The 24,449-nt window shown below is 32.7% G+C and overlaps 1 protein-coding gene across 1 annotated transcript; it reads left to right on the top strand.

Annotated features, from left to right (window-relative positions):
* The first annotated feature begins 797 nt into the window (after positions 1–797).
* Positions 798–23,379, top strand: LOC127717243 (DNA topoisomerase 3-beta-1-like). The gene is made up of 8 exons (XM_052222989.1): positions 798–1,138; positions 5,253–5,330; positions 9,839–9,952; positions 13,292–13,435; positions 13,863–13,997; positions 16,254–16,366; positions 18,436–18,527; positions 23,324–23,379. Exons 1-8 carry the CDS (start codon positions 899–901, stop codon positions 23,377–23,379), a joined length of 972 nt encoding a protein of 323 aa, XP_052078949.1. The 5' UTR covers positions 798–898.
* The last annotated feature ends 1,070 nt before the right edge of the window (positions 23,380–24,449 follow it).

Below are 24,449 nucleotides of genomic sequence, written 5' to 3' on the forward strand. Positions count from 1 at the left end.
TATGGGGAAACTGTAAAGCAGATGGAATTCAAAGAATTGTTAAGATGCAGAAAAGAGCTGCCAGAATTATACTTAAATACTAACACCTACTGTAAATTTATTTAAAGAGCTGCAATGGTTAAATTTCAAATCTAGTATTTCTTATCATAATATCAGTGATTCTTATTCATAAAATTCTCAACAATAAAGCACCTATAATTACCTTAAAGAACTATGTTGTCCAATTATAAACCTACCGTGACAGCAGAAATTTAAGATCTTCTGCAAATAATAATCTAGCTGTAGTGAGGCCTAATACAAGTTCGATGAAAAAATCATTCACATACAGCTCCTCAATACTTTGGAATAAACTACAAATGAAATAAAACTATGTGAAAATCTAGGTACTTTTAAAAGAACGTGTGGAGATTTTTAACTATAAATGATATCAGAAGTCCATTACTAGACTAGTAATGGACGTCTGATGATATGTAACAACTCTCTAACTCTATCATGTCTTTTTAATGTTTGTGTTTAATGTATTATTTGTTTTTCTTTTCTACAGACAATCATCTATCATGAAAGTTTAGTTATACATGTTATATGTTCAAAATTGTAATAATTGTAATATTTGTTCTGTATGGTTTTTGTAGATTAGTGAATGCTAATGGAGTCACCCTCTTTAAATAAAGTCATTATTATTATTATTATTATTATTATTATTATTATTATTATTATTACGGAGCTAATAATCCTTGCACGGAGAAGTTAGTTTTATTTTAGAATTATCGTCCTAAACGAGATTCGCCACGTTATTTTGGTAATTCAATATGTCAGCGCCCATAGTTAAGTTTGACACTTGACAAATGAAGAATTTATGTATTTTCTAGTGTCTGTGAAGTATATATAAAACTGCAACATGAAGACCGTACTGATGGTTGCTGAGAAACCGTCTCTAGCCCAGTCGATTGCTAAGCTGTTATCCAATGGGCAGATGAACAGTAGAAAAGGGTCAAATGGAGCCTGTTCTGTCCATGAATACAGAGGTGTTTTTCCTCCAACGGGAGAAAATGTGTTCTTCAAAATGACGTCTGTTTGTGGTCATGTTTATGGTCTTGATTTTGTTGGAAAGTACAATAGCTGGGATAAGGTTGACCCGGTAAATTATTAAGGTTCCGAATGCATTTGATTTTTTATTTTTAATAAGTCTTAGCACAGGCATAGCACAGGCACTTGTCTCAGAAAAATAATTTCCTTTATACCTTAATAAGTGAATTTGTAAGATACTTATACCAGTCGAGGGTATAACTCTATAGGGTTATTAGAGAAAAATATCATACATTTGTTATTGTGGACTAAATAATCCAAAAACTGTGATAACATTTGTATGTTACATGTTTCAAAGTGGCAGTATACATCCTCTTTTGTTAAATTGTATACAAATGTAGCCAAGGCTCAGTTTTGAAGGCCGTAGTTGCTTATAATCACAATGTATTTTTATTTATTGTAAATTTTTATAATGATCAGAGCATGTAATGAGGTTCTGGGCAAGCTTCCAATTCCCAAGTGTCTCATATAATAAGTTACATGCCTGTAAATAGCTACTTAAGCCTTGTTATTTTTTCTAAGTTTCCTTTAAAAGCCTTGTCTCATTGATTTACCATGGTTGATAAATAATGTATTAATTTAATTGGAAGCTATGTATTAAGTTACTGCACAAAGTTTCAAGAATTCCCAAGTGCCCACTAAAAATTGAAATATTTATGACTTATTTAACAAATAATAAACATGTGTTACTACAGATTAAGAAAATTTAAGGAATAAAGAGTAGACAACTCATGAAAATATCTGTAATAACACATGTATGATATTTTCTCAAATAACCCCGTAGAGTTACAAAAAATGTATACCCTTGACTGTATACAAGTTTATTTTATTTACTTAAATAGATAAATTATTTTAATGGCTTAGTTATGTCCCTTAGACATTCAGATTTTTTCACTTATATTTAAGTAAAAAAGTCATACTATCTACTTTTCTTGAATTTCTCAGGACTTCTTTGCTCTAATAGAATTTTTAATTGTCTGTCCTTTACAGATGTCTTTACTTATCATTTAAGTGTAATTTCATGGACAATGAAAATCTCGATTTGTCTGTTATCTTCAAAACACTGCTCATTTACAAGCTTCCAAGGGGCAATATTTGAAGGCCTTGCACAATTACTTAAGATCTTTGAGCAATAAGTTTCTTTGTTGATTTAATGAGATGAAATGTTGAACTCTAATAAAAAATTATGAGCAAACCAGAAAAAGATTGTTTAAGGAATGTTTTACATCCCTTTAGGGATTGTAAAAAAATAACTTGTACATGTACTTTTGAAAATTAAGGGGAGATTATTCATACCTTTTAAGAAAATATGAATATAACAAATTTAGTTATATAAGTATATTTATATTATATTTACTTCTACAAGTAAATAAAAATAACTTGTACAAGAAGTACCCCTGACTGCCCTATAGGGATTAATAGAGATGTGTCACTAACATATTTTCAACAGTATTTACAAGGGCAATCCCAACCCAAACACAAAGGGAGTGCTAGGACACATGGAAGTCTTATTATGGTGGAACAAGCCGAAGTACTCTGAGAGAAGCACTGGGACACGCTGTGGGAACAAACAAACGGAAGAGATATCAGCAGCTTGATCTCCAGGTCAAAGTAGGGGCAACTTTGACCAACAGAGGCCCCAATGTTTGCCTGCCAATGTCGGTTTTGCAACTCATTATTTTAATGGTATCAGCTCCTTTTGGCCAAAGTCATTCTGACCCCATAATAAAATAATGAATAATGAATATAAACATCAGAGAGTTTTGTGAAGTATTTGAAGTGGCAATTTGCACATGAAAAAGTTTTAGAAGGGATTCGTCAAATTAAACATTATTTCTCAATTTGAGAAGTTTAATTACTTTGAAAGAATAAAGTTTGCTTGCTTTAGCTTGTGTGTAACCAAATGTTATTGCTCAAGTTGAAATGGAAGATCAAAGTCATATGAACAATTGCTGATAAATATTGACTAACGATTGCACCAGCTAACTTCTGTGATATATAATTTTATTATAATTATGCAATTATTACCCAATATTCCTAATATATATAATTTCTAATATCCTAATCAACATAAATGCTATATTATACTGCATAATCATCCCTACTCATAAAACATGTTAAGTGTGATAAAATGATTTTAATATAAATATTTTATATCATATTAAAGTTATATAATTCGATATGAAATCTTATTATAAATATTTAAAATATTAAAAACAATATTCGAATAAATGTCTTCTTCAATGAAAATCATATATTTGAATATGCGTTTAAGGTACAATTTTTGATCGTCCACCTTTGCTAATGTTATAAAATTTATTAACATTTAGGAACTGCATGTCAAATATATAACCTTGTAAATGTAGACAGTGGCCTGATCGGCTTTAAATGTGGGGGCGCATCCACTTGGGCCAGATTCAATTAGTCTGTCACTAAGGTCCAGAGCACTGTTAGATAAGCGGGAGTTAACTCGTATGTACTCGAATCAAGGGACAGGGGGTTAGTCTATCGCTAGACTTAATGTTCTGATAGGCATAGCTAAAGCCTAAAATGCCATGAAGGTTTTTATAAATTAATAAATGATAACAATTTAGATGAATGATGATAACAAGTCAATTAGTATACAATGCCAAATGATAATAATATTCTAATTAAAGTACAAAGTATAATATCTAAATATCAAATCCAAAGTAAAACAATTTCTCTTTACAAAAAATAAAATAAATGCCAAAACTACTAAACCATAAAATGAACTTAATTTCAAAATCAAAATGTAAGTCTCAAAAATATAATAATTCTCAACTAGGAATTTCCAAAGTAAAAATGTGAGTCAGAGATAAATTTTGTCTCAACACCACACAGTCAACTGGTAGACTGGTGGGCAGTCTTGTAGGTCCAGTAGAAAGACATGAGTAGTGAGAGGTTACAGTTCCAAAACACTGACTGCTTTATAAAAAATTCTCAAAAAATAAAAGGTGTGTCAAAGATAAATTTTTGTCTCAACACTACAAAGACAACTGGTTGACTGATCGACAGTCTTACAGATCCAGTATAATAGACTTTAGCAGTGCAAGTTTGGGTTTCCAAAAAGATAACTACTTTTCCAAAATTTCACAAGCTAATTTATACTAAAACCAAAAACTAATCAATGTCACTCAACATGTAAATAGGACTCTCATTAGCAAAAAATAGAATATAATTAAACAAAGCATAATCCTATAATGTTTTCATAAAAAACTTAAAATATCCTAGTGACATGCTAAATTATAATTAATATTTCACATCAAATTACTTTTTGTACTTGCCACAGCATAGGTAAAAATTAATTAAACCAAACTTAATTAAAAATTTTACAAAATAAAAATATAAAATTGTCTTTCTAATTAAAACTTATTTTTAATACAAAATAACGCTAACAAAAATATAGCCAAAAAACACACCATGACAAATCTTTTACAATGTATTATTACATTGCTTTCTATATTTATCAACTCAAACTTTTAGCTTATATGAATTGCTTTGATAATGATTTTAAATAACAATGTTTTTGTTTGTAAATCACATTAATTACATAAATTGCTTGTTGAGGAAATCCTGAACAAAAATGATCAAAAATGAAGAGCTTTATCTTCCTTCAATCACTATACTAGATACTTAATTACATGATTTCTGAAAAATTTTTGCAAATAAAATATGTTTGAACTACAGTCATGACAGTCAGGGAATTCCTTTGTTGACAATCCTTGTGCAAATCATAAAAAATTTTACTTGTTAAAGTAATGTTCAAAAGCTTATTGCAGTCAGATTCTCCGTTAACTTTACAAATATTAAGACGAATTTAGTTGCTCATACGGTAAATATGATGTGTTTCACAATCATGACAATAGAATACTTATAACAACCAGATGTATAGAAACCAACCTTCAAATGTGTTCAGTTCCTTTTTTGCTTAACATGCTTAACTTCCTATTATTGAAAATTTGTGTCTATAAAATGTGTTGCACAAATGTTAAATTTTTGTCACATGTTTTCCACACTTATATGTCACATAGCTTCTTGGTACATTGCACCAACCTTAATCATATTGTGATGTACCTCTTGTTATTTCTCATAAACTTAATGACTTATCAGGAAATGGACTTTTAAATGTTTAATGTATATTTCAGAGTGAGTTGTTTACTGGACCAACACACAAAAAAGAAGCAACAGAAAAGTTAAGGATGCCAACTTTTCTATCAAAAGAGGTAAAGCAATCGCAATCAGTGTAGAAATGTAATGTGTAACCAGTGCGTCATTCAGTGTAGAAATGTAACATGTAACCAGTAAGGCAATCAGTGTAGAAATGTAATGTGTAACCAGTAAGGCATTCAGTGTAGAAATGTGATGTGTAACCAGTAAGGCAATCTGTGTAGAAATGTAACGTGTAACCAGTAAGGCATTCAGTGTAGAAATGTAACATGTAACCAGTAAGGCATTCAGTGTAGAAATGTAACGTGTAACCAGTAAGGCAATCTGTGTAGAAATGTAACATGTAACCATTAAAGCAATCAGTGTAGAAATGTGTAACCAGTAAGGCAATCTGTGCTGAAATGTAATGTGTAACCAGTAAGGCAATCAGTGTAAAAATGTGTAACCAGTAAGGCAATCTGTGCTGAAATGTAATGTGTAACCAGTAAGGTAATCTGTGTAGAAATTAATTACATTGTATGAGGTAAGGCAATCAGTGTAGAAATGTGTAACCAGTAAGGCAATCTGTGCTGAAATGTAATGTGTAACCAGTAAGGCAATCTGTGTAGAAATTAATTACATTGTATGAGGTAAGGCAATCAGTGAAGAAATAAATTACATTGTATTAAAAGAGGTAAGGCAATCAGTATAGAAATAAATTCCATTGTATCATTTCTATCTAACATTTTGTCTAAAGAGGTAAGGCAATCAGTGTAGAAATAAATTACATTGTATGAGGTAAGGCAATCAGTGTAGAAATGAATTACATTGTATGAGGTAAGGCAATCAGTGTAGAAATGAATTACATTGAATGCCAACTTTTCTATCAAAAGAGGTAAGGCAATCAGTGTACAAATAATTTACATTGTATCAATATTCAAAGTCGTGAAAAATACAAGTAAGTGGGATAAGGAATGGCTTTCTGCATCTCAAATTTTCTCATCACTTGGCTCCGTTGTCTTGTCCTCCCCTCATCATCTGTTAACTTTTACAAAAATCTTTTCCTGACTCCAGGAGTCCTGTGAGACTACTAAGCTAAATTTAACAAAACTTAGCCACAATCATCAGTGGGGTATCTAGTTTAAAAATGTGTTTGATGACCTGCTGGCCAACCAAAATGGCCAACATGGCTGAAAATATAACATAGGGGTAAAAAACAAATTTGTTTACTATTACATGTATCTTGAAAACTGTTATCTTTTTGTAGGAACTGCTCAACGAAATGACTTTATATTTGGTTAGCTGCTTGACAGTGTTGAGTTGTAACATGTGAGCACTTTTCAGATCTGACAACTTCTTCCTGTTTGCATATACATTGAATGAATTTTAAATTTTTCTTCACACTTTTGTGAAGTCCTTACTGAACAGAATGACTTGATTTAGTCAGCAGCTTGACATTGAAGACTTGTAACTTTCTAATCTGTTAGACACCTACTTCCTGTTTGCCAATACTTTTAATTTTCCAGTATATATATATATATATATATATTTATTCAAGATAAAAAGGCATGAATTTGACAGATACAAAATATTACAAAGACACAGATATAGCACTAGACATAGTTTATAGACACTAAAATGATATACCGGTACATGTTTACTAAAAATTTTAATTTAAAAAGTAAAATTATGAAATTTTCATGATATTTTGATAATATGAATAGACTAGATTTAATAATGAGTGCAATTTAAATTGACTAGATTTTCACTGTAGCCTAATATCTTAGGATGACCCACAAAAGTTATTAAAACTTGTTTCCAGTGGGGTCCTTTTATAACGAGACTTCCAGTTTACACCAAGGGTTGACACATAGAAAATACAAGCACAAATCATTTAGAATTTATCACAGATATATGGTCAAAGCCCCAGTATAATTAATAAAACACAAATTCACTATTGAAGATGGATTTAAATTTATCCATCAAAAACTTTTTCACTTGTACTTTAAAATTATATTTTTTAGAGCAACTTTTAATCATGTTTGGTAACGAATTCCAGTCTTTTATTCCATTATACAAGAAAGTGGTGGATTCACACCCTTTAATTCCTGGTATATAAAAGTTTTTACTACTAGATCTTGTATTGAAAGATGTTTCATTTTTAACAAAATTAGTATGTAAATAATTTGGGCATATATTGTTAAAAATGTTGAAAACATGATTGAGTCTTAGTTGCTTGAATCTATTACTAATATTTAAAAAGCCCAATTCTTAAATTCAATATTTTCAATGAACTTAATAAAAAATTGTCACACTTTTATCAAGTACTACTGAACAGAATAATCAGATTAAGTCAGAGGCTTAACAGTGATGAGTTGTATAAGCTGCAACATATAAATTTCTTTTGAATTTGTCAGACACTGACTTCCTGTATATTTTTAAATAACAAATGGCAGTATGCTTAGCACGACTGTCAGAAACCTACTTCCTGTATACTTTTAAATAACGAATGGCAGTATGCTTAGCACGACTGTCAGACACTGACTTCCTGTATACTATTAAATAATGAACGGCAGTATGCTTAGCACGACTGTCAGACACTGACTTCCTGTATATTTTTAAATGACAAATGGCAGTATGCTTAGCACGACTGTCAGACACTGACTTCCTGTATACTTTTAAATAACGAATGGCAGTATGCTTATCACGACTGTCAGACACTGACTTCCTGTATACTTTTAAATAACAAATGGCAGTATGCTTAGCATGACTGTCAGAAACCTACTTCCTGTATAAATTTAAATAACGAATGGCAGTATGCTTAGCACGACTGTCAGAAACCTACTTCCTGTATAATTTTAAATAACAAATGGCAGTATGCTTAGCACGACTGTCAGAAACCTAATTCCTGTATAATTTTAAATAATGAACGGCAGTATGCTTAGCACGACTGTCAGACACTGACTTCCTGTATACTTTTAAATAACAAATGGCAGTATGCTTAGCACGACTGTCATAAAACCTACTTCCTGTATAATTTTAAAAAACAAATGGCAGTATGCTTAGCACGACTGTCAGAAACCTAATTCCTGTATAATTTTAAATAATGAACGGCAGTTTGCTTAGCACGACTGTCAGACACTGACTTCCTGTATACTTTTAAATAACAAATGGCAGTATGCTTAGCACGACTGTCAGACACTGACTTCCTGTATACTTTTAAATAACAAATGGCAGTATGCTTAGCACGACTGTCAGAAACCTAATTCCTGTATACTTTTAAATAACGAATGGCAGTATGCTTAGCACGACTGTAAGACACTGACTTCCTGTATACTTTTAAATAATGAACGGCAGTATGCTTAGCATGACTGTCAGACACTGACTTCCTGTATACTTTTAAATAATGAACGGCAGTATGCTTAGCACGACTGTCAGACACTGACTTCCTGTTTACTTTTAAATAATGAACGGCAGTATGGTTAGCACGACTGTCAGACACTGACTTCCTGTATAATATTAAATAATGAACGGCAGTATGCTTAGCACGACTGTCAGACACTGACTTCCTGTATACTTTTAAATAACGAATGGCAGTATGCTTAGCACGACTGTCAGAAACCTACTTCCTGTATAATTTTAGATAACGAATGGCAGTATGCTTAGCACGAATACATGTGCATCCTTGTTGTCAAAGATCCTATAATCATTTCTCTTTTTTAAAAGTCATTTTATTACTTAAAAAGGTGAAGTTAAGTCCTAAACCTATTATGATTGATATAATACAAACATTGAATTTACTATAGAGTGTTTAGTTTTTGACTAACTTAAGCACTTAAAACAAATTTTTTGAGAGAAAATAAAAGTGGTGTATTTGTTCTCTGCCATCTTTGGATGATCATTCGTTTAATACATGTACCAGTCCAGTGTTGTTGTACATTTTTAGAAGAGTGTAGTTTTGCTGTTGTTTTTTCTTGATAAGATTAAGAGCGTAGTTTTTGGTGTTGTTTTTTCTTAATAAGATTACTTGTGTAGTTTTTGGTGTTGTTTTTTCTTGATAAGATTACTTGTGTAGTTTTTGGTGTTGTTTTTTCTTGATAAGATTACTGGTGTAGTTTTGCTGTTGTTTTTTCTTGATAAGATTACTGGTGTAGTTTTGCTGTTGTTTTTTCTTGATAAGATTACTGGTGTAGTTTTGCTGTTGTTTTTTCTTGATAAGATTACTGGTGTAGTTTTGTTGTTGTTTTTTCTTGATAAGATTACTGGTGTAGTTTTGCTGTTGTTTTTTCTTGATAAGATTACTGGTGTTGTTTTGTTGTTGCTTTTTTTTGATAAGATTACTGGTGTTGTTTTGCTGTTGTTTTTTCTTGATACGATTACTGATGTAGTTTTGTTGTTGTTACTTGATAAGATTACTGTCATCATAATAACTTTATTTCTTTACAGGGACGAGGTGTAGATTTCGTGGTGTTGTGGTTAGATAAGACGTCATAATAACTTTATTTCTTTACAGGGTAGAGGTGTAGATTTCCTGGTGTTGAGAGTTCAAGATTAATGACACCATAATAACTTTATTTCTTTACAGGGTAGAGGTGTAGATTTCCTGGTGTTATGGTTAAATTGTGACAAGGAAGGAGAAAACATTTGTTTTGAAGTAATGGAATGTGTAGAACAAAGTATGAATCGGGGATTTGGACAGGTCAGTATCTAATTCTACAAAGTATGAATCGGGGAATTGGACAAGTCAGTATCTAATTCTACAAAGTATGAACCGGGGAATTGGACAGGTCAGTATTTAACTCTACAAAGTATGAATCGGGGAATTGGACAGGTCAGTATCTAATTCTACAAAGTATGAATCGGGGAATTGGACATGTCAGTATCTAATTCTACAAAGTATGAATCGGGGAATTGGACAGGTCAGTATCTAATTCTTATAAAGGATTGAATAGATGGGTCCATTACAACCTAGATTGTCAAATTTTAAAAAATATGAACTGATTATCACAGATTATTGCAAAGTGAGTTTATTACAACAATTCTATAAAATCTCTGATGGAGCATAACATGAATCAAGAACATGCACTTCTATCATATCTATGATGGAGCATAACATGAATCAGGGAACATGCAGTTCTATAATATATGTGATGGAGCTTAATGTGAATCAGAGAACATGCAGTTCTATAATATCTCTGATAGAGCATAACATGAATCAGGGAACATGCAGTTCTATAATATCTATGATGGAGCATAATGTGAATCAGAGAACATACAGTTCTATAATATCTATGATGGAGCATAATGTGAATCAGAGAACATGCAGTTCTATGATATCTATGATGGAGCTTAACATGAATCAGGGAACATGCAGTTCTATAATATCTATGATGGAGCATAACATGAATCAGGGAACATGCAGTTCTATAATATCTATGATGGAGCATAACATGAATCAGGGAACATGCAGTTCTATAATATCTATGATGGAGCATAACATGAATCAGGGAACATGCAGTTCTATAATATCTCTGATGGAGCATAATGTGAATCAGAGAACATGCAGTTCTATAATATCTATGATGGAGCATAACATGAATCAGAGAACATGCAGTTCTATAATATCTATGATGGAGCTTAACATGAATCAGGGAACATGCAGTTCTATGATATCTATGATGGAGCTTAACATGAATCATGGAACATGCAGTTCTATAATATCTATGATGGAGCATAATGTGAATCAGGGAACATGCAGTTCTTTAATATCTATGATGGAGCATAACGTGAATCAGGGAACATGCAGTTCTATAATATATGTGATGGAGCTTAATGTGAATCAGAGAACATGCAGTTCTATAATATCTCTGATGGAGCATAATCTGAATCAGAGAACATGCAGTTCTATAAAATCTCTGATGGAGCATAATGTGAATCAAAGAACATGCAGTTCTATAAAATTTCTGATGGAGCATAACATGAAACAGGGAACATGCAGTTCTATAATATCTATGATGGAGCATAACACGAATCAGGGAACATGCAGTTCTATAATATCTCTGATGGAGGATAACGTGAATCAGGGAACATGCAGTTCTAGTATATCTATGATGGAGCTTAACATGAATCATGGAACATGCAGTTCTATAATATCTATGATGGAGCATAACATGAATCATGGAACATGCAGTTCTATAATATCTATGATGGAGCATAACGTGAATCATGGAACATGCAGTTCTATAATATCTATGATGGAGCATAACATGAATCAGGGAACATGCAGTTCTATAATATATGTGATGGAGCTAAATGTGAATCAGAGAACATGCAGTTCTATAATATCTCTGATGGAGCATAACATGAATCAGGGAACATGCAGTTCTATAATATATGTGGTGGAGCTTAATGTGAATCAGAGAACATGCAGTTCTATAATATCTCTGATGGAGTATAACCTGAATCAGGGAACATGCAGTTCTGTAATATCTATGATGGAGCATAATGTGAATCAGAGAACATGCAGTTCTATAATATCTATGATGGATCTTAACATGAATCAGAGAACATGCAGTTCTATAATATCTATGATGGAGCTTAACATGAATCAAGGAACATGCAGTTCTATAATATCTATGAGGGAGCATAACATGAATCAGGGAACATGCAGTTCTATAATATCTATGATGGAACATAGCATGAATCAGGGAACATGCAGTTCTATAATATATGTGATGGAGCTAAATGTGAATCAGGGAACATCCAGTTCTATAATATCTCTGATGGAGCATAATGTGAATCAGAGAACATGCAGTTCTATAATATCTATGATGGAGCATATCATGAATCAGAGAACATGCAGTTCTATAATATCTATGATGGAGCTTAACATGAATCAGGGAACATGCAGTTCTATAATATCTATGATGGAGCTTAACATGAATCAGGGAACATGCAGTTCTATAATATCTATGATGGAGCATAATGTGAATCAGGGAACATGCAGTTCTATAATCTCTATGATGGAGCATAACGTGAATCAGGGAACATGCAGTTCTATAATATATGTGATGGAGCTTAATGTGAATCAGAGAACATGCAGTTCTATAATATCTCTGATGGAGCATAATCTGAATCAGAGAACATGCAGTTCTATAATATCTCTGATGGAGCATAATGTGAATCAGAGAACATGCAGTTCTATAAAATTTCTGATGGAGCATAACATGAATCAGGGAACATGCAGTTCTATAATATCTATGATGGAGCATAACATGAATCAGGGAACATGCAGTTCTATAATATCTCTGATGGAGGATAACGTGAATCAGGGAACATGCACTTTTAGTATATCTATGATGGAGCTTAACATGAATCATGGAACATGCAGTTCTATAATATCTATGATGGAGCATAACATGAATCAGGGAACATGCAGTTTTATAATATCTATGATGGAGCATAACATGAATATGGAACATGCAGTTCTATAATATTTATGATGGAGCTTAATGTGAATCAGGGAACATGCAGTTCTATAATATCTATGATGGAGCATAATGTGAATCAGGGAACATGCAGTTCTATAATATCTATGATGGAGCATAACGTGAATCAGGGAACATGCAGTTCTATAATATCTATGATGGAGCATAACATGAATCAGAGAACATGCAGTTCTATAATATCTATGAGGGGGCATAACTTGATCCAGGGAACATGCAGTTCTATAATATTTATGAGGGAGCATAACATGAATCAGGGAACATGCAGTTCTAACTTTAAATCTCTGCTTATGAATTTCTGGGTTATTTTTGCCTTAAACTAGTAATTACATAAGACAATGAAATAAATAGACTTTGTATTGAAGATTAGATGTTTGGGTGATTGTAAAATTTAATGTACTAATTGTATATTTTTGTTAATAGTTTGGTTCCTGTTAACTATTTTATTATCAAACAGCAGTGTACTGTCAGAAACTTACTTATTGCCAACCTTCCAATTTTATATTGATGTATGCAATATTGACAAAGTTCAGTGCTATTACGGACAAAGATATAAAAGTTCCATGAATAGACTTGGTGAACCAAATAAAAATGAAGCTTTATCTGTTGATGCCAGACAGGAACTAGACTTGAGAATTGGCTGTGCCTTTACCAGATATCAAACTAAATTCTTTCAGGTAAAGTACCACTTAATTCATTTACAATGAGAACAATGTTCCAATATAATGTAGTCAATTCCTAAATAATAGTTATATTTTGTGTGAGGATATGAAAAAGGATTGTTCTCCCATCTGTTAAATCCATAAGGCAAAATGAGATTACTATTTATGAAGATATTAGTTTGTATCCATAAGACTCAAATATATCTTAAACAAAAAGGAATGAGTACTATGAAAAAAAAAAAAAAAACCACCATTCTACATACTAGAAAACAGGCATCCAACATATTAGTCAACAAACAGTTAAATAAAAAACAACCATTCAACAGACTAGAAAACAGACATCCAACATATTAGTCAACAAACATTTAAATAGATCATTGCTTTATGTTACACTGTACCTCTTCTTTTTAACTTAATAGATCTGTGGATATTCTATTTGTAGGGTAAATATGGAGATTTAAACAGTACCCTGATATCTTATGGACCATGCCAAACACCTACTTTAGGATTCTTTGTGGACAGACATGATAAAATACAGTCTTTTAAACCAGAGGCTTACTGGGTCATTAACTTACAGGTTAGTTTGATACTATTTGTAATGCTTTTTTGTTATTTAATGTTAACATGGATCTTGTCTATATACCAGCTTTGATTATTTTATTTGGTATTACTACAAATTTTCACTTCTTCGTACTATGAACATCAAAATTATTTCATTTTTCCTTAGATGCTGTTCTTGGACCTGTACAGGAAGTTTTATCTAGCACTAATTGTTTAGTTTTATTGTTGATATTCACCCCATATGTACCAAGTGTTAGATTAGTTTTATTGATATTAAAGAAATTTCTTGGTATTCCTAAACGGAAGATTTTATACACACAGAAGAAGAAGTATACTTAACAACAAAACTATTTTCATTTACCTGTTTATAATATGAAGCAGGTTTCTTCAAAAGTAATGATTTTCTAAAAATTGTTTGACATTTCACAGTGATATCATACTTTAACTTTGTTTAAACCTGTTTATCTACTTTTGACTTTAGTTATTTATCCCTTGTAATTTTTTTATTAACTGTGTATTTGCATTCAGGTGTCTCAGGTCAAATTTATTCGTTCATTGTGTGTTAAGTAACGGTTTTTTTGATTGAGTTAAGCCTTCCAATTGATATTTTATAGTGTGTTTTTCTATGTTGTGATGTTATACTATTGTTTCAGAAAAGGGAGAAGGTTTGGTACCATTAAAAGGTTTAATCCTGCTGCAAATGTTTGCACCTGTCCTAAGTCAGGAATCTGATTACAGTAGTTGTCGTCTGTTTATGTAGTTCATACGTGTTTCTCGTTTCTCGTTTTTATATAGATGAGACCGTTGGTTTTTCTGTTTGAATGGTTTTACACTAGTAATTTTTGGGGCCCTTTATAGCTTGCTGTTCGGTGTGAGCCAATGCTCCGTGTTGAAGGCCGTACCTTGACCTATAATGGTTTACTTTTATAAATTGTAACTTGGATGGAGAGCTGTCTCATTGGCACTCATACCACATCTTCTTATATCTAGTCACATTGATGAAAATAAGAAGATGTTGGATGATGGCCAATGAGACAACTATGAACACCAGAGTTCAAAAGATTTGGATATAAACATATATTGGCTGATGGTATTGCCAGAGTCTTCATAAATTCCTATACAAAATTTGTAATTCGTTGGACATTGGAATTCGTGGTTTCCCTGGTAACCACAAAATCCATGAAAATTGGTATCCAACGAAAAATAATGAATCCACAGTAGTAAAATAACTTATATAGGTAAAGGGAAAGAGGATAAAAGCAATTATAGGTCATTGTTAGGTCTTCAACAATGAGAATCCCTATACCTTATAGTGAGCTATAAAAGGCCGTGACATGAAAAATGTGACACAATTCAAATGAAAAAACTAAAGGCCGTATTTATAACGGTATAATTTTCATAAAATAAATATGACATACATGAGCTAACGACAAGCACTGAATTACAGGATCCTGATTGGGACAGGTACATAAAGAATGTGGTGGGGTTCGACATGTTTTTTAAGTGCTCAACCCTCCCCAATCTGGGATATTTGTTTGTTCAAAAATAACTGCACTGAATGATAAACAGTTACAAAGAGAAACCAGCCGCTAAGATAAGAATAGAAATCACTACTTCAAAGTGTTTATTAAAATAAAAGATATAAACTCAATTGTTGATTTCTGCATCATTTGGACTCATTGGCAATCATACCACATCTCCTTATTTTTATATCAATTGTTAATTTCTGTTGACACCTGAACAAATGAGTACAAAATCTAAGGCCAGGCTTTCAAAGTTTAGCAAAGTTAACAATGAATTTCAAACAATTGGGAGTTATGTATACGTAAACAATGGATGTATGATGTCATCCAATCACAACTGTGATTACAAACAATTCTATTTGAATTCTCATTTTACTGCTTATGAAATACCTAAAAATAAAAAATTTATAATTATCACCAAAAATACTGGACAGCAGGTCTCTTTCAGATACAACCATAATCTCCTTTTTTCATACACATTTTTACTGCTGTAATCATGATACAACTATTTTTGCACAATGTTTCCAAGAAACCATATCCTTCAGCACACATTGATGATAAGATGCTTTCAATATCAGCAAGTTTTATATACTATCATTTTATTTACACCTAGACAGGCTTCCCTTTCATTCTACCACTTCATGAAACTATAATAGTATTTTCAAATGGTTGGTTTGAATTTCTTAGACTTGTCACCTAAGAGACCATTTGTATGTGAAATCTACTGTAAAATATGGTCCATATTACAGATAACTCACCCTGGTGGACGTAGTATTTATCTGGACTGGGACAGAGTCAGAATCTTTGATAAAGAAGTAGCACAGATGTTCCTTAATATGATAAAATCTGCTGACTCAGCAAGGTAAGACCGGAACAGACCACTGGTGTAGTACCCAGTACGAGTGTAGCAATTTGGGCAGTACTAGTATTTTGGCGAAACCACTTAGAATAATGATGCAAAATTGAAGCATTGGTTATTTCCATTTACATAAAAAGCTGTACAACATCTTTCACTGATGCTTTACCAGTGCAGGGTCAAAATATGTACAAATGTACCTCATTGTGAGAAAATGGGAACATTGCATTTTGTCAACTTTGAAAAGCAATAATTGATCTACAAGTAAGTCAACATAGCCATATAGTCTGATTCTTTATAGGATTTAGTGCCTTTAAATGAAGGTTTTTAGCCCAAAGGGCCATGTGAGCTTTTGCTATCACTTTGTGTCTGTCTGCCATCCTTAAAATATACTCCTCTCAAACCACTCTATAGATTGAAATCAAAGTTTGTCTGTTTCTTCTATAAAGTTTTTGATTTTCGTGGGCTACCTGTCTAAAAATAGAACAAAGGGGTCAAATTATAGTTTTTGCTTATATTTCTAAAACTATAGCAAATAGAGAAAAATTGACAGGGTCAGCACATCAAGTTCTATCTACCTTTAAAATTTTGGGATAATCTGCCCTCCTGTTTTGGAGTTATTGCCCCTGAACTGTTTAATTTTAACTTGTTGGCATTTCCTTGGCATTGTTTCAAAAACTATAGGTGTAATACCACCAAAGCATGGTACGTCACATCCGGTTTCATACGAAAAAAGAGTTGAAAAAAAATATTCCCTTGAATTTGACAGTTGTAGGAAACTAATCCTACACTTCATTGTAGTAAATAAATTCTGAGTCATAAACATGATAAACATATATATTGGGTGTTTCAAACACCATTCTTTTTTTATTTGGTGTTTCTATAAAACATTTTGGAAACTTGAGTTGACAAACATGACAAAGCTTGTTAACAGGAAAAAAGAGGTGCAAATGTGATTGGTTAACTTCCGGTGATTGTTATTATATCTTATATATGCAATGAAATGTTATGTGAAGTTTTCACTCTAGTACTGGACATGATAAAAGTTTACTCATGCCAAGTAGTTCTTCATTTGAAAATAGGATAAATTCTGCACAATTTTTTGAAAAAAGGATAAATTCTGCACAATTTTTTGACAAATGCTAATTTAACCAAGACAAATAGGGGAATAACAAGGGTGGTATTACTCCTATGGGAGCTAGCTTAAAAGTGTAAAATGCCAAAATGGTCAACATAACAAATTGCATATACCCGCAGAAAAATTTAACAACATGTTTTGAAGTTATTGCCACTGAAATCCAATTCTCCCCAAACTTTTATCAGTTATTGGCTGTTATTGTGAAAACTTTAGGAGCTAGGTTAAAATTGTGAATGCTAAAAGGATCAGCATGACAACATGGACAAGTTGTATATACACACAGAATTGGAGGAAAATCTGCCAACCTATGTTGAAATTATTGCCCTTAAATTTCATTTTTATAGTTTTGGGCTGTAATTACAAAAACTATAGGAGCAAGGTTAAATGTGTAAACAGCAAAAAGGATCATCATGACCAGATGTATCTATACTACTTAAATAACAAGGCCCAATTTGTAAGCCGGCATGAAGTAAAAACGACGAATCCAGGAATTCAACATTATATATAACTAATATAGGACAATGGTGTTGTTTAAAAATTACACCATTCGATGCCCTTTTGTTTTCCACATAGGTAATATTACCAATAATTAACAAGTTCCAGGATGATGAGTTCAAACAGAAAGATTTTGAAAGCTGAGAAAACTGTGCACCTTATAATCAGCATGACTTTATCAGATGACAATACGAATACTAAAAATCCAGGCTAAAAATAAGGCACAGGTACTTCAATTCAGTCTACTTCTAGTCTACCCTGAAAATTGGAGGAGAATGTGTCTACCTGTTGCTCTCTAAACTAATGAGCTAGCATGTTAAAAACATTGCCAATCATCTTTTTTTTTACTGAAAGCAAAGTTGAAATTCATATTATACTTTTGATTGTCCTATCTTTTCTTTCTAAGATACATAACTGTTGTAAAATCATGATTTTATAACAGAGTTACAAAGGTTGTACAAGAGGAAAAGTTCAAAGGTCGACCACAAGCTCTAAATTCTATAGAAATGTTAAGATCAGCTAGTTCTGGACTAGGTAAAAATGACAGTTATAAGATATTTAAAACAGTCGTCTTGGTCCTGGGTTTTTCTCAATGCCACTTAGTAAGAGTAAGATGAGTCTTTGTGTACTCCTCTCTCTGATAGTTTTAAGTTTTTGTTGAGTCAATTGCATATGTTTTTACAGCTTTTTATCCAGTAGTATGTTTGTACAGATGATGTTACTGGGTTAAGATGGTGTCCAGATAAGTATATATTCACCCCTTCTAGAGCATTGTTTTTGTAAATGCAGTCCTGATATGTTGGTTTGTATTTATGTTGTGGGGTAAGTATTACTTGATGTACAGTAAAAGCTTGTCTTGTCCAAAGAGTAAGTGTAAGCATGAATACGTATAATAAAACATTTTGGTTGTTGATTATGTATCTTATACTAACGGTACTTACAATATGATGGATGTTTCAATCTGAGTCTTTGTGTTCTTTTCTATCACTTCAAAAGTCCAGTTCTGGAAGAGAAAACATTGGTTGGGTGTTTTTGTGGTGATCCTATACAAGAGGTAAGTAGCAAAACCTGATAAGATTAACTCACCTAGAATTTTACTACTCGTCTTGTCTGTTCACTTTTGGCACCTTTGTTTTCTTGGTAGTTTGAAGATGTTGATTAGAATTCCTCTTGTTCAACTCGGATTTCAGATTCCTGATCTATATTGAAGCATTCGGTGTATGTGTTCAGCAATATGTTCTTAGTAATGGCTAGGCTTAGTAGACGTCCAGGATGTATACCGTCCTTGCTTGTTTTATCTAAATGTTATTTTTCTTTGGATTTTGTTATCAAATTGCCTTGGTCAACTCCTCCAATATGTCCTCGTCGAATATTTCAATAAATACAGAATCTGTTATATAGATACAATGGATAAGCGTGGATTCTTGAAAAAGAAACCATGAGCCCGGAGGGCGAATGGTTTGTTTTTCATGAATCTACGCTTATCCATTGTATCTATAACTTAAACTATTGTGTTAATTTCTTTTCAAAATTAAAGCCTTTTCTTAATTAGAAGGTATTGTAAGTGAGTTTAAATAACCATGTTATCGTGTCCAACGATGCATTGATAAATCTCAGATCACAATTAATTGGTTAACAAAATACAAACATAACACTTCTACCTTTAAAGATCTTTATATTACCAGGCATACGAATATTATCTGTTTATACAAAATAAGACATATTCGAAATTATTTCTAATAAAATTGAAAATGGAAATGGAAATGGAGAACGTGTCAAAGAGACAACAACCCGACCAAAAAGCATATATAAAGTATATATAATAAGTATGTTATCGAAATTTTCTAGCACTCTAGGCACATCACGATTTTCTCGCATAGGAATATGCGAAAAAAACTTTGTAAAATTATGTAGTAAAACAGATGAAATCATACTATATTTATAAAACAAAAATTGACAAATAGAATGTAATCATTTTTGTTTCAAACATGTGAAAACAACCGGTAAAACTCGCTATTTTAACAAAAATATCCACTATAGATTCCACTATAAGATGCAAAAACGATAGCATAATTATTGACAATATCAAACCATGATTTATAAGAATATTTTTTTATTACATGAAACCCCACTAGTAACCTTTCTTTGGCTATCTTCGTTCAAACTTTGACAAGTGAGTATATTTTACAAATGTCAAGTTGTTTTGCATATTCCCGTCAAATCCATGTGCTAATATGGATCAGCAGGTCAAGGTTGTCTGTTTCGTGTTTTCGTATTACAAACAAAAAATACATCATGGGGGGAAAGGGGCGGGGGGGGTTGGGGGGGGGGGGGTCCAACCATTCAAATGCATTGATCTTTTAAATAAAAGTCGGGTCCAATCCGCGGAACCCCCAACCCCGGATCGGCCACTGGGTAACCCGGGGGGGGGGGGGTTCCGGGAGTTAGAATCCCCATTTTTTTTAAAGATCAATGCTTTAGGAATAGAGACATATGACTGGGATAAAAAAGAATACCTTAAAGCAAAATAGTATTTAAAGGATTATTTTTGTATTCCATATAGATGCTTATTGGAATTTCCTAAAATGTGTTTTTTTAATATCATGAAACAATTTGTAGTGAACACTTTTAGTAATTTCTTATGTTCATGCTATTTAAAAAATAATCAATTTCTATTGTTACGAATAACAATGGACTTTGTTTGCGGGATGTAGAAGCAGGGGTTTCCAGAAACCCCGCTCGTCACACCTTGAGGTCAAAATCCATTGTTATTCGTAACAATAGATCTATTCAATTTTCACTTGTTTCAGAAATAGAAACTATGAAGTATAACAATAGAACTGGGGTGTAAGAAAAAAGAACCAACAGCCCAATCAGTCAATTTCATCCAGTCTGTAGATAGAACATGTGAGCATCTTTTCGTGGGATTGCATTGCATGTAAATGTACGAATTGCTTAACATTCTGTTTTCTCATGGTCTTCATGCAGTACTCAAAACTAGTTTATCAGCATCATCATGATCATGTTGGATCGAATGACCACTTGAAAGTCCCACATTTACAAACCAGAGGTGATATCATCCACCAAGACGACTAAATCAAAACAATATTTGAGCATTTTAAATGTAAATTTTCAATAAATTAATACAAAGTAACCTAGTCTTAGATGCATGATTTTTTTATTAGTTGTTAGTGGCTTCGAACTAGCTGTCAGTAACTGCGAGTACTCTCAGATCTGTACTTAGTGTCTTTTTGTTGTTTGGATGTACAAGTACCCGGCCACGTCCACTTGTATTTGTAGTATTTGTATTTTTATCCATCTGATGAGTTAAGCTTCTTTCAACTGATTTTTATAGTTCGTTCTTATGTTGTACTGTTACACCACTGTCCCAGGTTACGGGGAGGGTTGGAATCCCGCTAACATGCTTAACCCCACCACATTCTGTATGTATGTGCCTGTCCCAAGTCAGGAGCCTGTAATTCCGTGGTTGTCGTTTGTTTATGTGTTACATATTTGTTTTTCGTTCATTTTTTGTACATAAATTAGGCCGTTAGTTTTCTCGTTTGAATTGTTTTACATTGTCATTTCGGGGCCTTTTATAGCTGACTGTGCGGTATGGGCTTTGCTCATTGTCGAAGGCCGTACGGTGACCTATAGTTGTTAATTTCTGTGTCATTTGGTCTCTTGTGGAGAGTTGTCTCATTGGCAATCATACCACATCTTCTTATTTATATTAACTTGAGAATCTGATTGATATCACAATTGCAGAGTATCATCTTCGATACGGATCGAGACTGAAGTGGATTGACAACAGCATATTTTAAAAAGACTCTCAGAGGTTCCCTAATGAATATAATGTATTTAGAAATGACAGAAACATACCAGGAAGAGACGTCAATATAACAGTAAAAAACAAATATATCATAACCATATCTGTTCCAGAACTGCGAACGGACTATGAAACTGTATATGGTGCAAACTTAAGTTTTGAACTTACATGAATGTGTTTGAATTAGTACAGCATATGCTACAATTTGAAAATATAACATAGTCAATGTTTGAAATATAGCATATGCGATAAAAAAATACAGCATAGCCACACAATTATATATTGACCCTTATGGGGCGTCAAATATAGCTTATGCTACAAAGCTTCAGTATAAAATAAATAGTACATCAATCTCATTCTTGTATTTTTCATCATACGACAAACAATCTATAGCTAGTGCTTGCTGTATGGTGTGATTTTTACTAATTTTGAAAGGTCTCACAGCGACTTTAAGACGTTCAAAGGCATTGTTTTTTGTACCCGTACCTTTATCTTGGTTGTTTGCCTGATATGTTGAGGGATTTCGTAGCACAGTCTACCCTATTCTTTCTCTCTTAAATATAATTCTAAGATAAACACGATTATTTCATGTAAATATTCCGAATATTTCATTAACTCTCTGAAATCAATTACTTTAATCTTAATGCTCTTAATTTTCAAACACCCTAAAGAAAATGTTGTTCTGATTGGCGTTGTCCTAATTTGTGAAAGCCTACAAAGTTGAAGAGTGATTGACAGTAAATATATATTAGCATCATTTGTGATTGACAGTAACCCCACCTTATAACCATATGGCATAATACAGCTTATGCTACATTTACTTTTGATCCTTTCGGGACTGTTATAACTTAAATGTATATTATGTACATATTTCAACAAATTATAGGGTAATCTATATTTTTCTTTTGAACCTTATGGTACGTCATCTGAGCGCTAAAGCTGCATATGCTATATATTACAGCAAAGGCTGCATTTAATATAGCATAGGCTGTATTAATTATAGCATATGCTGTATAAATTATAGCATATGCTATATATTATAGCCTAAGCGACATTAATTACAGCATAGGGTACATAAATTATAGCTTAAGCTGTAATTTATATAGCATATGCTGTATTTAATGTAGCATACGCAAAACAATTTACTTTTGACCCTTTCCGTACGCCATTAAGAAATCTACCCATTTTCATATTACAATCCTTGGACATCAAATGAAGAACGCATAAATCAGTTTGGCATTAGAATAGAAAGAGCACCAATTCATCAGGTTCAAGGATCAACCATGCGTTTGCCGTAACCGCTGTAGATTTCAACCGACCATGATGAGATTGGAAGAACAGTAGGACATACCCTAGCACCAAATTCTCAGTATATATACTTATATATACATGCACCATAAATTCACAGACATACTAGATGATTACGGCTTAAATCAATTAGCCGAAGAACCCACAGGAGGAGCAATATATCAGATCTTATAGTTACAAACAATCCATCTAGTTTCTGTAGTATTGAGATCATACCAGGAATATCAGGTATATCAGATGACAACATAGTGTATTACACCAGCAAGACACCAGCAAAAACCTCGCCAGATACCATTGTATGGCAAAGCAACATGGGGAGAATGTAATAAATAACATCAAACCATCCATCGCTCATTATTACAAGGAAAGTCAGTAGGCAATATATATATGGAATATATTTTAAAAAGGAAAGCATTAAGAACCTCACAAAACAGCAAAGAGTTAAGATGGATTGATGCCTTTGGCTTAATAGGCACTTGAAACAACTCATAAAAAAAAAACAGGATAGGTGGTAACTAGACTCAAGCTGGCAGCCACTTTTAGCAGCCAATCAAGATAGCAGCCACTTTTTTCCAGCAGCCAATTTTGATGATATGTCTAAAAACCAAAAAACTGTATAAGACTCAAACGTTCCAAATATCTCTAAATCTTAGTTAAATGTAATTTAACAGCGGAATTTGACAATTTCACGGCTTGTAGTCATTCTCAAAGGATTTCAGTCCGTTCTAAATACCAATAATGATAGCAGTCACTTTTTTGTTGGCAGTTGTAAGGAATCGTGTTATATATATAATTCAAACCAATTTGGAATGAATAAACCAGATGCAATGCACGATAGAAAAGTTACATACATGCTTTCCATAAACTCGGCATCCTCAAATATCAAGTATTTTCGCTGAAATCATTTTTAATATTTATTTTTGTACATATGAAATGAAAACATTTTGATATACTTGTAATGGTTATCTATATTTTAATGTGAACAAGTATTTTCACAAAACTGATGCGTGGACTATTTTGTACGGCATGCATCATTACCAACTCATTGAATTAAAACTGAAATTTTCCTTGTCAAATGTGCCAGTACAAATAATTGACATATAACTAAAACTGTGGGTAAACGGACCCGGATCCCAGAAAAATATTTAAGCGGGGAATAACCTAGGTCAACACCTTTAAAATGAACTAGGTCTGGTTCGGAACTTTGCCGTAGGGAGTTGCCAAGGAGTACCGAAAGCATGTGTAGTAAATACGAAAAGTACGTATAGGGACAACTTTGAACACCTGTGGTGTCCAGACGTATTTTTTTCTATAACAAC

Source organism: Mytilus californianus, unplaced genomic scaffold, assembly GCF_021869535.1.
Source record: "Mytilus californianus isolate M0D057914Y unplaced genomic scaffold, xbMytCali1.0.p SCAF_92, whole genome shotgun sequence".
NCBI classification, from domain to species: Eukaryota; Metazoa; Mollusca; class Bivalvia; order Mytilida; family Mytilidae; genus Mytilus; species Mytilus californianus.

Bases quoted from the DNA above. Each gene is read 5' to 3' on its own strand.
- LOC127717243 (XM_052222989.1), top strand. From the start codon at position 899: ATGAAGACCGTACTGATGGTTGCTGAGAAACCGTCTCTAGCCCAGTCG. The intron at 5,331-9,838 runs GTAAAGCAATCG...ATTTCTTTACAG, and splicing joins CAACTTTTCTATCAAAAGAG to GGTAGAGGTGTAGATTTCCT. The intron at 9,953-13,291 runs GTCAGTATCTAA...GACAAAGTTCAG, and splicing joins TGAATCGGGGATTTGGACAG to TGCTATTACGGACAAAGATA.